The sequence below is a fragment of the Neophocaena asiaeorientalis genome, unplaced genomic scaffold, assembly GCF_003031525.2.
Source record: "Neophocaena asiaeorientalis asiaeorientalis breed wild unplaced genomic scaffold, Neophocaena_asiaeorientalis_V1.1 scaffold629, whole genome shotgun sequence".
In the NCBI taxonomy this organism is placed as follows: domain Eukaryota; kingdom Metazoa; phylum Chordata; class Mammalia; order Artiodactyla; family Phocoenidae; genus Neophocaena; species Neophocaena asiaeorientalis.
Window position 1 is genome coordinate 3254218 of NW_020175468.1, and position 16473 is coordinate 3270690.

The window sequence follows — 16473 nt, forward strand, 5'->3', positions numbered from 1 at the left end:
AGCGAGGCACAGACACCCTCAAGAGAGAGGAGAGACACACCCGAGTGTTGGGGGGCAGCACACAGATGGGGAGGCAGGGGCACAGGAAGGAGTGAGCCACCCACGTGAGGAAATTCAAACAAGGGGTGACAAGGAGAGGTCACAGCATGAGGCCGAGCAGAGGCGGAGGCAATGGAGAGAACTGGGTTAGGACAACTGCTGAAATAACAGCTCCACCCCCGCCCGTCCAAGGGAAACCATTATTCCTGGATCCCCAAGGCCCTGCCAGGCCCGAGGATGAAATTTAAACGCCTCCCCAACCCCCCACGGGAGGCTATTTTGGAACTGGAGTCTGGTGCACAGGCCCCCCCACCCCACCCCGGGCCTCAAAATTTCACTTCACCCCCTGCGTGACCGAGCGGCCAGGGACACCACTAATGCTGTGACAGATCTGAGCCTTTCATAACCCCCTCTGGACATCTCACAGACATGACAGCCAGTGGACCCAGATTCGGGTAATCTGTGATCTGCAGCCTGAACCTCGAGCTACCGACCTGCCACTGCCCCACTCCCAGCCTCAGTTTCCTCACCTGTAAAATGGAGCTAGACACACACCCTCCCCCACCCCCACTCAAGGGGTTTCCGGGAGAGGAAATTCACTTAACATGTATTTATTCAGCGCCTACAGGCCAGCATGCCTGTGCATGCCAGCACGGTCCTAGGGGCCAGGGCGATCAAGCAGTCTACAGGACAGAACATTCCCTGCCGACCTGGCACTTTTTCACTCTGAACGGAACAATCAGATCAAATGTTTAACACCCAACACACAGTATTCCCTCCGCGGTAACGTTAAGATCACTCCCTCTACAGACGGGAAAAGCGAGGTCAGAAAAAGACTAGGGTTAATAGCGAAAGGCATCCACTGTAGGCATTCAAGTCCTTGCCAAACGCACGCCGGAAACTTCTCGAACCTTCTCGACTCTGGCCGGCCCCACCCCACGACTGTTCCAGGTACTAGGGGAGGGGAAACCGAGGCGCCGACGGAACCTCCTCTCCCATTACACACTGACCCCCACCTGCTCCCCACACTGAGTCCCGGAATCGGGGGGGTTAAAACAACACACACGTGTCGCAGTTCTACCTTTTGTGACTGAGACATCTAGAATGTTACAAACTGGGGGCGGGGAGGGCAGAGAAATCAACGCCCTCTGTTTCCCACCCCTACGGAATCCTTTTCCCAGTGGAAGGATCCCCATGGGTCCTGCCCGCGATGTCCCCAGCGCCCAGCTCCGCTAGGACAGGGCGGGGCCCGGGCGGGATTCGAAGAGGGGACCTCCGGCCCTCGTGCTCACCAATAAACGACTCGAACGGGAACAGCCATGATTCCGGACCGGAGCATCCGCTACAGTCCGAACACCCGATCAGCACTCCGGCGAGAAAAGGCGACGTGGGAGCCCCGAGGCGGAGCATGCGCAGAGAGGCCTGGTACTGGGCGCTCCACAGAGCGGACCAACGCCGCGGGGGGGGATGAGGGGAGCAAGGCCCCACAGCGGGGACGAAGGGGGCTCTACGGCCCACCACCACCCTGAGGGCCCCGACGCAAATCTCCCTCCTCTCGCTCTGTGAGGCCAGGGAGCATACCGGCAGAGGGAGTCCCGGGAGAAGCCTTTGCGCGCCCCCTCCCGGATCTCCCCCTCCGGCCTGGAATGGTATGGCCTCGCGGGGCGGGGGTTCAGGGCCAACTGCTACTAGGAGGAAACGGAAGTACAAGCGAAGGCGGTGGTTTTGCAGCGAGGAAAAGGATTTGGGGTACTCAGGGCAGACCCTGAAGCTGGGGTTTCCAGTGAGCGCTCCAGGGCCCCCGCTGCCTTATTAAAGCCTGGCATCCGCACCCGGGCGCCCTGATCAGCTTGGCAACCCCCCCTTTTGCGCCTTCCAGTCCTCTCTGTGGCAAGAGAGTGCTGGAAGCTGGAAGCTGGCAGCTGAGTTAAAGGCTTAGGGCGCGATGCCTTTCTCTGAGCCTCAGTTTCCTCCTCCGGAAGATGGGTATAATCGCCTTCAGAGAATATTTACCCATCTAACAAATACGTACTGGGTACCTACCTGCAGTCATAGGTTCTGAAGATACAGCAGTGAAAAAATAGACAAAGTCCCTGCTCTTAGCTCTGCCCGAGGTCTTCCCACCGCAGCTTCTGTCTTTGATCTGCTGGTTCTCACCTGCTGTGACCCTGACGTCTCGGGGCACTTGGCAGACATGGTTCAAGTTCCACCCCACCTCTTTTGCTGGCTGTGTGTCCTCTGATCTCAGTGGCCTTGGGAAGATACAATGAGCCTCTGATGTAGAGCAGATAACATGTGGCTGGGCTAGTCAGTGTCCCATAAAGAGAGGTCTTTTTCAGGCTTCCAGGGTCCTCAGAACAAAAACCCAAGCCTTGGGAGTTCCCTGGTGGCCTAGTGGTTAGGATTCCGGGCTTTCACTACTGTGGCCGGGGTTCAGTCCCTGGTGGGGGAACTGAAATCTCGCAAGCTGCCCGGCTTGGCCAAGAAAAGAAGCAAAAGAACCCCAAGCCTTAGCATGCTCTTCCCCTGACTGGTCCCATTGTTCCCTTCTTGCCCCTCTCTTAGTGCCTTAGCCACGTGGAATCAGGGACCTCACCCAATCACCTGCCTCTGGGACTTTACCCATGCTCTTTCTGCCCTCTCCTACTGCCTGACCCTGTTCATCCTCCAGAAATCAGCTCCAACATATCGTAGGGAAAATTTTGTGTCATGATAAACTATACCTTCTCCATATTACATCTGTATTAGTTTGCTAGGGCTGTCATCACAAAACACCACAAACTGAGTGGCTTAAACCCCAGAAATTTATTTCACGGTTCTAGAGGCCAGGAGGCAGAGATCAAGGTGTCAGCAGGGTTGGTTCCCTCTAAAGTCTGTGAGAACCTAGCTTCTGGTGTTTCGCTGGCAACCTTTGGTGTTCCTTGGCTCCTAAGAGCACCACCCAATATCTGCCTTCACCTCCACGTGGCACTCTCCCTGTGTGCATGTCTGTGTCCAAATTTCCCTATTTACTTTATTTTATTTTATTTATTGGCCATGCCACGTCGCATATGGGATCTTAGTTCTCTGACCAGGGATTGAACCCATGCCTCCTGCAGTGGAAGTGCGGAGTCTTACCACCAGGGAATTGCCAGGACCCAGTCATTTTAGATTAGGGCCCACCCTAGGCCAGTATGACCTCATCTTAAGTAATTGCATCTGTAACAACCTTGTTTCCAAATAAGGTCACGTTATGAGGTACTGGGGCTAGGACTTCACGTATGAATCCTGGTGGGACATAATTCAGCCTGTAACAAGCCATTCAGAGTTATCTGATTCTGTGGGGTTCTGTTTTGCAACTCCATAAATTGTAGATAAGTGACATTACAAAATAATTCTTCTGTACAGGCGTGCAAATGAATTCTGTCTGGTGGAGGGACAACCCTCTCTCCCTTAGTCTGTTTGGGCTGCCATAACAAAATACTACAGTTTATAGCTTATACACAATGGAAGTTTATTGCTCCCAGCTCTGGAGACTTCAAAGTCCAAGATCAAGATGCCGGCATGGTTGAGTGAGGGCCTTCTTCCTGGTTCATAGTTGCCACCTTCTCGCTGTGTCCTCACCTGATGGAAGAGGCAGGGGATGTCTCTGGAGTCTCTTTTATAAGGGCACTAACCTCGTTCACGAGAGCTCCGCTCTCATGACCTGAGCACCTCCCAAAGGCCCCACCTCCTAATACCGTCATCTTCGGGGGAACGCAAACATTCAGACCGTAAGACCCCCCCAAATGTTTTGCCTCTATTTGCATTTTTGTTTCAATATTCCTGATCTATAAATGCGTCTGTTTGTTGATTTTCCTTTGAACCAGTCATAACACCTGTGTTAAGTGAAATCTTTAACATGTTTTCGCTTTTAGATCTGTATGAGTCATGATTTTCCCTTTTTTTCCCCAAAATTATCTTCTAACAATGCTGTCCTCAAGGAAGGCCACCCAAACCCCGCAGGCTGGCCAAGGTCCGCGTGGGGCTCCCCCATCACTGCCCCAACCACTCTGGTTGTCCCAGGTCTGACGTTTTCTCAGCACACCCAGCAAGTGGCTGGGCACAGGGCAGATGCTCAGAGGCTGTTTTGTTGACTGAAGAGTGAGAGACGCCCCCCTTCTGCCACTGAGAACAAAGAGGTCTCTGTTGCCCAGGAGTGGAGGAGGCTGGAGGCAGTAGTCATGCTTCTGGGGTTGGGAATGCATCCCTTGCTCACTCTCTCTCTCACACACACACACACAAATGGTAACACACAGCTCTCCCCCTTACCTGGCTATACAACTGCACATCCAGACAAACCACAGCCCAGCCAGAGACACAACGCAACAGCGCAAACCTCTATTCTGCTACACAATGACACAAAAACACACCAGGCTCTCCCTATACAACAGCCCAGCCCCTACCCAGCCAGGGTCACAACAACTACACCTCCAAATGCACAACTCACGCGCTATGGCTGCCGCCTCTACCCGGCCACGTGGTAGAACACACAACTGTACCCTGGACAATAACACAACACACATGTATCCGGACAGAGACACAACAGCTCACCCACAGATCCCGCTCACTGGGACACACAATTGTATACAGAGCACACACTGCTGAATTTGGCCACGGACATTGATACACAACCGCACAGCTGCACACAGAGACATGATCAGTAATGCCCACGGACACACACACACAACATTAACCTACCAATAACCCAGACAGACTCTCACTTGGATGCATCTGGGCATGAACACCATTGCACAGCCCCACACCACCCCAGGGACACACCCAGGCAGAGACACTGCAGCCCAATCACACAGCACAGGCAGACTCCCACTCACAGCCTCACAGTGGCCCACGCCCAGGCTCGGGCACACGCAGCAAACAGACATGGTCCCTGCCTCCTGGGGCTCATGTTACGGTCAGGGAGACGGACACGGGAAATCATAAATAAATAAGGATTCCTATTTATTTACAGCATAGTGAGTGCTGGGAAGAAAAATAAAGCCAGGAAGGATGGCAGGGAGTGCTGGGCTGGGGAGTTGTGTAAATAGATCAGGGAAGGCAGCTCTGTTATTAAATACACGATGAAACAAAAGCCTCCTTCGGGCCTAAATGGCAGGAAATGTGTTATCCCATTTTACAGATGGGCAAACTGAGTTACTTGGATGAGGTCACACCAGGCACAGAGCATGGTTATGACCCCTCTGTCTGGCTGTGGAGCCTGTGCTCTGAACCACCTTCCTGTCGGCAAGATGGAGAAAAGGGGGGTGGGCAGGTGGGGTGGGCCAGGTGGGATGGGGAGTTGTCAGGGACCCTGAAAGCTCCAAGGGGTGAAGGAGGCCTGGACTTCCGAGAAGCCAGGAGGTCCAGCCTCTGCCCCACCCCTGCCCCAGGGAAGACGCTGCCTGAGACTCTGTGTCTAATCTGGTGGCCCTGGAGAGTGACCTGGAACCCCATCACGCTTTCAATGTCTTCAACACCTTGATGCAGGTAAGGCTAGCGGCGGGGCACCCCATCTGACTGTCGTTCTACACGGGGCCAGGGCCTCCCTGAGGCTGTTGGCTCCTCCTTGTGCGCCCCACCCCCACCCCAGGGACGACCACTGAGCCCTCCGCAGACCGGGCCTGTCTGGGGAGGACCCTGACTCCACCATTCATGGGACCAGCGCGTGCAGAGGCCCCCGCCTGAGAGGGAGCCTGGAGCGTGTCCTGAAGCACTGACCTGACCTTGTCACTCCTCTCTGTGGGCCCCCCAGTGCCCTCTAGACAGGTCCAAACTGTTTAGTACTATTCACTCTTTCATTCATTCATTCAACAAACATTCACCGAGGCCCTGATATATGTTGTCCCCAGACGGAGAAGACCCAGAGTGGGCAGGGCTAAGTTTGGAGGCATCCAAAGGGGGCATCTGACCAGCCTGGGAGGAGGTCAGGGAGGGCTTCCTGGAGGAGGGGACTTTGAGTTGATGAGGAGGAGGGAACCTGGCAGCAGGAAGAGCAGGTCCAAGGCCTCTGTCACCGGCGCCCACCTTCAGCTTCTCCAGATCTCCCACACCGAGACCAAGCAGGGTGCCGTGCTGCACCCCACCTGCATCTTCGCCAACAGCCCCAAGGTGCTGCACACGCAGGAGCAGGAGGCCAGGGGCGGTGACGAACCGAGGTACCGTGAGCCCAGGCGGGGGTTGGGGGAAGCCCTCCATCGGGGACGTGAGGGACAGGACAGCGACCTCAGGGTGCCCTTTGCCGTCTGGGGTTACCTCCTCACTCCTCCCCACACTCTGCCTTCTCTGGGACTGCTGACATGGGACCTGCAGGTCCCAAGAGCCAGACCTGGATGGGTGGCCTTGGCAAGTCCACCCCTTGCTGAGCCTCGCCCTCCCCATGAGGTGCTGGCTGCCCTGAGCCCCGAGCCCATTCCAAGGCCTGAGGTTTTAGCAATTAGAAGCAGCACCTGCCGATAGACCCGTCCCGGGAGCCCCGTGAACTTCAGGGCTTGGTCCTACCTGGGGGGCTCCCTCAGCTTTTCACAAAGCTGCTCTGTACCTTCATACACATACGTCTTTGCATGGCCACCTGCTTTCCTCTGTCTTGTATATACCTAGGTGTAGAAGCCCTGGATCAGAGGGTGGGTGTATGGTTAACTTTTCAAGAAACTGCCGAACTGTTGTCCACAGTGGTTGTAACAGTTCATATTCCCACCAGCAGGGGCGCCAGAGTTCCAGTTGCTCCATCCTCATCCTCGCCAGCACTTGGGAGAATCAGTCTTTTTTTAAATTTATTTATTTTTTTTTGCGGTACGCGGGCCTCTCACTGCCGTGGCCTCTCCCGTTGCGGAGCACAGGCTCCGGACACGCAGGCTCAGCGGCCATGGCTCACGGGCCCAGCCGCTCCGCGGCATGTGGGATCTTCCTGGACGGGGGCACGAACCCGTGTCCCCTGCATCGGCAGGCGGGCTCTCAACCACTGCGCCACCAGGGAAGCCCTAATGAAGTCTTTTCATGCCCTTATTTCCCAGTCCTATGTCTTCTCTGATGAAGTGTCTATTTCCTCAGATCTTTCGCCCATTTTTTATTGAGTTGTCTTCTTATTACATTGTAAGAGCTCTTTATATATTCTAGATATGTCTTTTGTCAGATATCTGTTTTGCAAATGTTTTCCCAGTCTGTGGCTTGCCTTTTCCTTTCTGCAACAGTGTCTTCTGAAGAGCAAGACTTTCGTTTTGGTAAGTCCAGTGTATTTTTTCCTTTAATTATATTTCATGATTTTGGGTGTCACTAAAATTTCTTCCTCTATTTTCTTAGAGAAGTTGAAGGGTTTTATATCTTCTTTTAGAGCTTATGCTTTTTTTTTTTTTTTCTTATCTGGCTTCTCATCTTGTTCAAATCCATCACTGCCACTTGGCCTCTTGGAGAGATAAAGATTCAAGCTGCAGGCATCAAGGGGGTGAGGGAGCTAGAGTGTCAGAAGCAGTTACTATAGCAGTCTTGGGTCTGCTAGCCTTAGAAAAGTCTGTATGCAAGGTTGGCCCTCGCCTAGCATTGGGGAAATTGGCTGATAAACATTTTCCTCCACGGATATGAAACTTTCCTAAAGATAAGAATGCTCAGTCTGCCTAGACTGTATGAAACAACATGGTTTATGTTGCTGATGTCTGCTTGCTTTCTGGAAGTCTGGAATTTGGGTACATGCTGGGTAAAGGGTACCTACGTGAACAGCCTCCCCAAAACGCTTGGGTCCTGAGTCTCTAATGGACTTCTTCTCTTTTTTTTTTTTAATATTTATTTAGTTGCACCGAGTCTTAGTTGCGGCACATGGGCTCCTTAGTTGTGGCATGCGAACTCTTAGTTGCGGCATGCATGTGGGATCTAGTTCCCCAACCAGGGATAGAACCTGGGCCCCCTGCATTGAGAGCGCAGAGTGCTATCCACTGTGCCACCAGGGAAGTCCCTCTAATGGGCTTCTCTGTGCAGAAACGTTGCATACACATTGCCGCATTTTCATTGCTGGGGAAACGTGCTCAGGGTGAGCCCTCGTGGGAGGGAGTGCACATAAGGAATCTTGCACGCGGATTTCTCCAGACTCTCCCATTATGATCTGCTGCGTGTCCTACTATGTTACTATAATAAATCAACTCTAGAGAGTTCCCTGGTGGCCTAGCAGTTAGGATTCCCGGCTTTCTCTGCTGTGGCCCGGGTTCAATCCCTGTCGGGGAACTGAGATCCCGCAAACCGCATGGCGCGGCCAAAAGAAATCAATCCATCAACTCTATACGGACTCCTCTAGGACCTTCTAGCAAATCCCTGAACACGGGGCTGGTTTGGGGACCCTGACACAACTGGTAACCCTGGTCAGACCCAGAGGGAGGAGGGTACGCAAAAGAAAAAGTCTAAAACACAAACCACGCCACGTTGTTCGCTGTCCCATTGTGTGTGGGCTTGAGGGGGCTGCCAGGAATCGCTTTATGAAATTTCTACTCTACTGCACTAGGTACGGAGAGAATGGGCATTTTTCATGGATTTGGGATATAATTAATGCAAATTCCAAATGCATACTTCCACTCCTGAATGCCAGGTTTTTACATCCAACTGCCTACTTGCCACCGACAATTGGGCGTCTAACGGGCACCAGCAACCTGAGGTCCTGATTCGCCCACCCCACCTCTGGGCCCCTCCTTCTCCGGTCTTCCCCATCTCGAAATGGCAACTCCAGACCAGGCAAAAAAAAACCTTGGAGTCCATTGGCTTCTTTCTTTGTAGATCAGTCAGTGATGGTGGATTTACTTTCACAATGTATCCCGGATGTACCCACCCCTCTGCACCTCCACCTGCGGGCGCTGTTGGAGACCCTACCACCTCCGGGAAGGACTCAGGGAGCTCCTGCCCTGCCCTACTTTCCCTCACAGTCTGTTCCCTATGCGGCCGCCAGGGGGCGCCGGTCCCCACCAGCGTCTGCTCACTCCCGGCTTCATCACCCAAAGTCACTGTGGACCACAGGCCCAGATGTTCTTTCTGACCCCCTCTTTACCTCTCTGATCTTATGCCCTCCTCACTACGCTCCAACTACTCTGGCCTCCTTGCTCTTCCCGGAACAAAACTGACACGCCTCTTCAGTGGTTTTTGGGGTTTTGTGGAGTTTTTTCCTTTTTTAAAAATTGAGGTTAAATTCACATCACATAAAATTAACCATCTTAGAATGTACGATTCAGTGGCATTTGGTACATTCACAGAGTACATCCTGTATTTTTAAAAAATGGTCTTGTGGTCATTTCTTATAGGAAATGGTGGCGATGGGAGATGGGAGTTGTGTGTGTTTTAATTGTGGTAAAATACACCTAATCTAACACTTAACATTTGAAGCATTTGGTACAGTCACGGTGTTGTGCAACCGGCACCTCTATCTAGTTCCAAGACATTTTCATCACCCCAAAAGGAGGCCTGTATCCATTAAGCAGTCACTCCCCACTCCCCCCCTCCCCCCAGCCACGGGAAACCACTAATTTACCTTCTGTCTCTATGGATTTGCCTGTTCTGGACATTTCGTGTAAATGGAATCATACAATACGTGATTTTTTTTTTTTTGATGTGGACCATTTTTAAAGTCTTTATTGAATTTGTTACAATATTGTTTCTGCTTTATGCTTTTTTTTTTTTTTTTTTTGTGGCCGCAAGGCATGTGGGATCATATAGCTCCTTGACCAGGGAATGAACCTTCACCCTTTCACTGGAAGGCGAAGTCTTAACCACTGGACCTCCAGGGAAGTCCCTACATGGTCTTCTGTGTCTGACTTAGCATAACTTTTTCGAGGTTCGTCTGCATTTTAGCATGTATCCACCTCAGAGATTTTGGGTTTTGTTTTATCTTTTTATTTATTTAGCTGCGTTGGGTCTTAGTGGAGGCACGCAGGATCTTTGTTGCAGCGCGTGAGCTTCTCTGTAGTTGTGGTGCATGGGATCCAGAGTGCGCAGGCTCAGTAGTTGCCGCACGCAGGCTTAGTTGCCCCACGGCATGTGGGGTCTTAGTTCCCCAACATTGGAAGGCGGATTCTTAACAACAGGCCCACCAGGGAAGTCCCCACCTCAGAGATTTTTGCATTTACTGTTCCCACTGCCTAGAACACTTTTCCTTCAGACAGTCACAGGGCTCTTTCCTTAATTCCTTCAGATCTTTGCTCAAATGTCATTTCTTCCCTGACACCCTCTTTAAAATTGCAACACCTCCTCCAGCCCTCTGTACCCCCCTTTTCTCATGGCACTTACGCCCTTGACATTCTATGTATCTTACTTTAGTTTTTTTTTTTAAGCTGTTAGCCGTCTCCTCCGCCTAGAATGTGCACTCCGTGTTTTTCTGTTTTTTCTTCCCTCCTGGTATGTGTCCAGCATCTAAAGTGGTGAGTGGCACGTGGCAAGCACTTACTAAATACTTGTCAGATAAACGTATCTTTAAGAAAATATTTAGTAAGCTTATTAGAGAGTCTCTTATATTAATGGATAAAATTGAATGGTATAAAAAATGTAAGAATCCGCCTGCCAATGAAGGGGACACGGGTTCGAGCCCTGGTCCGGGAAGATCCCACATGACGCGCGGCAACTAAGCCCGTGAGCCACAACTACTGAGCCTGCCTCTCTAGAGCCCACAAGCCACAACTACTGAGCCCACACGCCGCATCTACTGAAGCCCGTGCGCTCTAGAGCCCGTGCTCTGCAACAAGAGAAGCCACCGCAATGAGAAGCCCGTGCACCGCAACGAAGAGTAGCCCCCTCTCACTGCAACTAGAGAAAGCCCGCGCACAGCAACAAAGACCCAACACAGCCAAAAATAATAAATACATTTATTATTTTTTTGATATCTGTGAAACAGGAATGAAAACTAGGTCATTTGTTAACACCAGGAGAATTCTTATCTGACTCTCCCTGTGATAATTCTTATCTCTTTCTAGGCGAGTACCAGGCGCTTAGAATTCAGGCAAGTTGGAGGGGGGAGAGTGGGGGCAGGGGGTTCACTTCTTTGCAGACTGGACCTTGGCTGATCAGAAGCCAATTTACATCCTTAAAGGGAAAGGGCATATTTCCAATTTTAAATGTTGTAAAGTAGGTGCTTATAGGCTCTTCTTCCACTGGAGGCAGATTTGTCCAAAGTCCCACCGAGTTTTCATCAGGCCTCTTTCATTCACATGGGGCATACTGAGCCACCGACACAGGTGCAAACGGTAGGAGGCAGGAATCTCGTGTGACATATTCTGGTGAATATGGTACCCAAAGGAACTAGGGCAAGTATTTTGGTGCGGGCTACACTGAGGAATACGGTACCTGCAGAAGCCTCGGAACTTTCCGTGGTGCTGGTGACAGGAGTGTTTATTCAAATGTCACCTCCTAGGCGAGGCCTTCCCTGACCATCCTCTTTTTTTTTTTTTTTTTGCGGTACGCGGGCCTCTCACTGCTGTGGCCTCTCCCGTTGCGGAGCACAGGCTCCGGACGCGCAGGCTCAGCGGCCATGGCTCACGGGCCCAGCCGCTCCGCGGCATGTGGGATCTTCCCGGACCGGGGCACGAACCCGCGTCCCCTGCATCGGCAGGCGGACTCTCAACCACTGCGCCACCAGGAAAGCCCCATCCTCTTTTTTAAAAATTACCTTTTTAACACAGTATAGTGTACAAATATTAAAGTTACAGCTCAGGGCTTCCCTGGATCCTGGAGGCCCTTTCTGTTTTTGTGCCAGTACCATACTGTCTTGATACTGTTCTCCATAGTGGCTGTACCAACTCACATTCCCACCAGCAGTGCAAGAGTGTTCCCTTTTCTCCACACCCTCTCCAGCATTTATTGTTTCTAGATTTTTTGATGATGGCCATTCTGACTGGTGTGAGATGATATCTCATTGTAGTTTTGATTTGCATTTCTCTAATGATTAATGATGTTGAGCATTCTTTCATGTGTTTGTTGGCAGTCTGTATATCTTCTTTGGAGAAATGTCTATTTAGGTCTTCTGCCCATTTTTGGATTGGGTTGTTTGTTTTTTTGTTATTGAGCTGCATGAGCTGCTTGTAAATTTTGGAGATTAATTCTTTGTCAGTTGCTTCATTTGCAGTATTTTCTCCCATTCTGAGGGTTGTCTTTTGGTCTTGTTTATGGTTTCCTTTGCTGTGCAAAAGGTTTGAAGTTTCATTAGGTCCCATTTGTTTATTTTTGTTTATATTACGTGGAGCTGGGAGGTCTCTTGTGGACCAGTGTCCTGAAGTTGGCTCTCCCACCTCAGAGGCTCAGCACTGACTCCTGGCTGCAGCACCTAGAGCCTTTTATCCACACGGCTGGCACAAGGTGGCCATCCCTGGTTTCACATCAACATGATCTCAGGCACAAACCTCCTTGTTTTTCCATTTTGTCTTTAAGTTACTTGTTGAAACAACCGGCCCGCCGTCTGCAGGACTGTCGCGGCTTCGGCCGCCGGGGCCCCTCCGGAGCCGGTAGCCTCAGTGAGGCCGCCCTCCCCTCGGGCTCCGGGGCAGTTCCCTGACGGTGGAGGGAAGAGACCCCGAGCCAGGAGTTCCAGCTCTGCGGAAACGCGGGCTCCGTTCAGCATGCACTCTTTATGTTTGGTTGCATGGATAAATGGATGGACCAATGGACAGATAAGTGGATGGAAATGGATGGGCTGATAAATGGATCCAGTGATGGATGGATGGGCTGAAATGATGCCTGCCAGCCCCTAGGGGTTCTGGGTAAGGTCTCTGCCTGGCAAATGGGGAAGGTACAGGACAGGGAAGGTACAGGACAGGAGTAGTCAGAGGTGAGGCCTGACACGCCTTGCCTACAGCAAAGTGACAAGAACCTTTGAGTAACTGTCTCGGCCCCTCCTGCCCTCGCCCCCACCGGGATCTACACACGCCCTTCATGGCAGGATCCCTGTCTCTCCTATGGTCCCTCTGGCCCTCGCCCTTCCATCACCTCTCCACGTCGAGGACCTCTGCCGACCCCCACCTCCGATCTGCTCCACCCATTCAGAAAGCGTTGCCCCTCGCCTGGGGGGTGGGGTCTAGCTTTTATCCCGCCTGCTGCAATGTGGTCCTTGGCGGGGTCTTGAGTAAGGGTGAGGGGGAGTTAGGGTCGCCTGGGAACCTCCAGGCCAGCCGGTTCCGGGTGTGGGCTTTCGGCGCCCCCCTGGCGGCCGTCTCTCCAGCATCTCTACTCGCTAGGGTCTAGAACTTCCGAGATCCTGCATCTGACGGTCCGCACCCGACACTCTGGGAGAGGGGCACGTTAATGTTCACGTAGGACCACGGGCGGCGCCACAAGACCGCTCCAGGTATGGTCACCAGGGGCGTCTCTGCCCTGGATCCCCGGGACAGTTCTCAGCGATCCATCCCGGACCCGACCTCCTGGCCAACCCTCCTCCCTGCTGGGGCACGTCCAGTCTCGTGGGAGTGGTTCCTCTGCAGTCCAGATTCCCTCCCACTTCTCTGGCCGCTTTTGCTGGGTCCCTTTTGCAGATCCCCGCCCGCTTCCACGCCTCCTTCCCTCCCTCTCCCACCCCCTCTCTCCTCTCCTCCTGCTTTTGTTTACTTAGCTCCCACTGCCTCAAATGCCACCAATACCCACTTGCTGACCGCCCCAGTCTCTCCCAGACCGGGCCTCTGAACTCCTGGGTCCGGCCACTTCCGCCACTTTGCGTTTTACAAGCCTGATAAGCAACTCAGGCTTGATCTGGTCAAAATTCAATACGAATTTCTCTGCCCCAAACCCCCTTTTACTTGAGTTGTCCCCATCTCAGTTGTCCAGCTTTTTACTATTCCTCCTCCATCCGTTCAGTTCTCACTCATTCTCTGTCTCCCTCTGCCTCTCCTCACCAGCCAGGAACGGGTTAGTGCTTTACTTCCTGGAACCTGTGTTCCCCAAACCATCTATGTCCCATCTCCTCATCGAGCATCCCACTTCATCCAAATGTTCCACCCAGAATATCCTCGGTGTCATCCTTGGTCTCTCAGCCAATCTGGGTGTGCAACCTCTCAGCCAATCTGGGTGTGCAACCTCTCAGCCAATCTGGGCGTTCCACCTTCAAAATGGATCCAGAATCTGACTGCTTCTCCCCTCCACTGATTCCACCCTAGTCCAGCACCGTCATCTCCCACCTGGACTACTGCAGCTGCTTTCTCGCTTCATCTCTTGCCCCCAACAGTCTGTTCCCCAACCACGGCCAGAGGGACTCTCTCTCCTCACATGGTCTGAATGGCACTGCATGATGTCGTCTCAGGTTGCATCACAGGCCTCACATCCCACATTCTCTTTGGTTCACTTGGTTTCAGGCGCCCAGGTCTCTTTGCCCTTCCTGAGGCTCCCAACCCCAGGGTCTTTGCACTGTCTGTTCTCTCCACCTGGAAACAATTTTTCCTGTCATATCTTCATTGCTGCCTCCCTTGTTTTATTCCAGTCTCTGCTCAAATGTCAATTACTAGGAGAGGACTCGGTATTTTGGAGTTAGTACCTGGGTTGGTAAGTGGGGGTGGGGACAAATGCAAGAGCTCTTTCAAAGGGAGAATGGACATGACCCGGGTAGAATCTCAAATCTGGACAAGTCACTTCCCTTGTCTGTGCTTCAGATTCCTCAATGGTAAAGAAAAAATGAGGTGGGGGGAGCACAATAACGCCTGTCACACTGGGACCAGAACAAGGACATGGGACAGAGACAGCCTTCTAATTATGGAACAATTATAAATTGTTTAAATGACATTATCATTAAAGGAAAGGGAGGAATCCATGATGTTGCCAGGCTTTTGGCCTGGGGGACTTAATGTGTCACTCTAGAGTTTGGGTCACAGGAGGATTTTAGACCATAGGTCAATTCCCCCACTCCCCCCGCCATGAACTTGTGGGGCAGGTGAGCACAAAGGGTTGGAGGTGTCCTCAGCCATCTATCTATCTGTGCTCCTGCCTCATTCATGGAAGGCTGGGCTCTCTAAGTGGAATGGACAAAGTTCTGCCTGGCCCCTGACTCTTAGCAACTGTGTGGTCTTGGGTAAGCCCCTTGCCCTCTCTGGGCCAACATCTCTTTGGATGGCAAATGAACACAGCAAAAACGTCACAGAAATGGTTTAGTTTCTTGCAGACCTCGGAAAGCTCTTAGAATTTTAAAAATTACTTTCCTGAGCGTAAAAACAATGCATCTTGGGCAGGGATCAGAGCCTAACTAGAAACCACTCCAGGTGTTTTAAACAGGAAGGGATTTAATACAAGGAATCAGGTGCTTACAAAACCAAGGGAGTCTGGGGCAGCAGGCTCTAGGCTGGGCCCCAGGGATAATGCCCAGGATGGCTGCACAGAACCCACCTGCTTCCAGGGAACCTCTGGGCTTCAAGAACGCCCGGTACTTGCTGTGACCCTGGGGTCACTTCTGCCGTCCATGTCTCTGGAAGGACTCTAACCGCTGGGGCCTGTTCTACACCTAGAATCCAGCTGCAAGGGCGTCTGGGAAATGCAGTTGCTGCCTCCAGCCCCTGCTGTAAGGAGGGTGGATGGAGGTTGGCAAAGCCCACCCAGGGTTTGCCCCAGTGAAGTGGAGAAGATACATAAAAGCAGATTTAAGGAGGAAGATATAAATCTAGCATCATTCACCATCCGAGCGTAGTCCCTGGTAGCCCTGGTGTACATCTTCCGAAATGCCTTTCTCTGCCTATGTTTATTTACATTTTTAAACTAGTTAGAGTCATAATTCTTTCCCCATTTAACAGTTCTCTGAGACAGACCATAAGTATTTCCGCCGATCATTAAAAATTCCTCCCCGTCCCCCCAAAAAATATTCTCCCCAAAGCTGTTTTTTTCCTTAAATGGTGATGAAATATCCATTGTGTAGACGTCTCACTTATAAAAACCCATTTCCCACTGTCTATATTTGGACTGTTTCTAATCTTCCAAACAGCACATCAAGGCATCTATGTCCACATTTTGAATTCCTATTTTTAAAAAAGTTTGGAAAAGCTGGAAAAAGGCTGAAGATGGAAAAAGCATCCCCTGGAATCCCCCACCCAAGAGACTCTGGGCACAGGGTTAGTTCAATGAACCCCAGCATGGATGGAGGCAGATCCTGTTTGCTTTATTCCACAAAAGAGCAGAACATAAACACATTCCAGTTATTACACGTGCTTCCGACCCCTGGGTTAGTAGCCGCAGAGGCCTCCCTCCCCCGAGTGGCCAGGCCCAGTCCACGGCCATTACCACGCTTCCTTCCATTCTACACAGCACTCTGACCGACCTGCCTCTGCATTATGCTTTTCCCCAAGTTTCCGGCCATTTCCTTCAGGCATGTTCCCAAGAGTGCAATCAGTGGGTCAAAAGAGCATGTGTGAGGAGTCTTTGGCACAGATTGCAAGTTTCCACACTTTTTTTTCCCCCCATTTTTGTTTTTCCCTAACATTGTAATACACTCATCTAGGG

General features: G+C 51.7%; 1 protein-coding gene across 1 annotated transcript in view; it reads right to left on the minus strand.

Annotated features, from left to right (window-relative positions):
• The window catches only part of SELENOW (selenoprotein W), a 3669-nt gene extending 2204 nt beyond the window's left edge, over positions 1 to 1465 (minus strand). Inside the window, exon 1 of the mRNA XM_024768800.1 lies at positions 1332 to 1465. Within this exon, the coding sequence (XP_024624568.1) occupies positions 1332 to 1378 (47 nt within the window). The 5' untranslated portion in view covers positions 1379 to 1465. The remainder of the gene's footprint in view (positions 1 to 1331) is intronic.
• Between the last annotated feature and the right edge of the window lie 15008 nt (positions 1466 to 16473).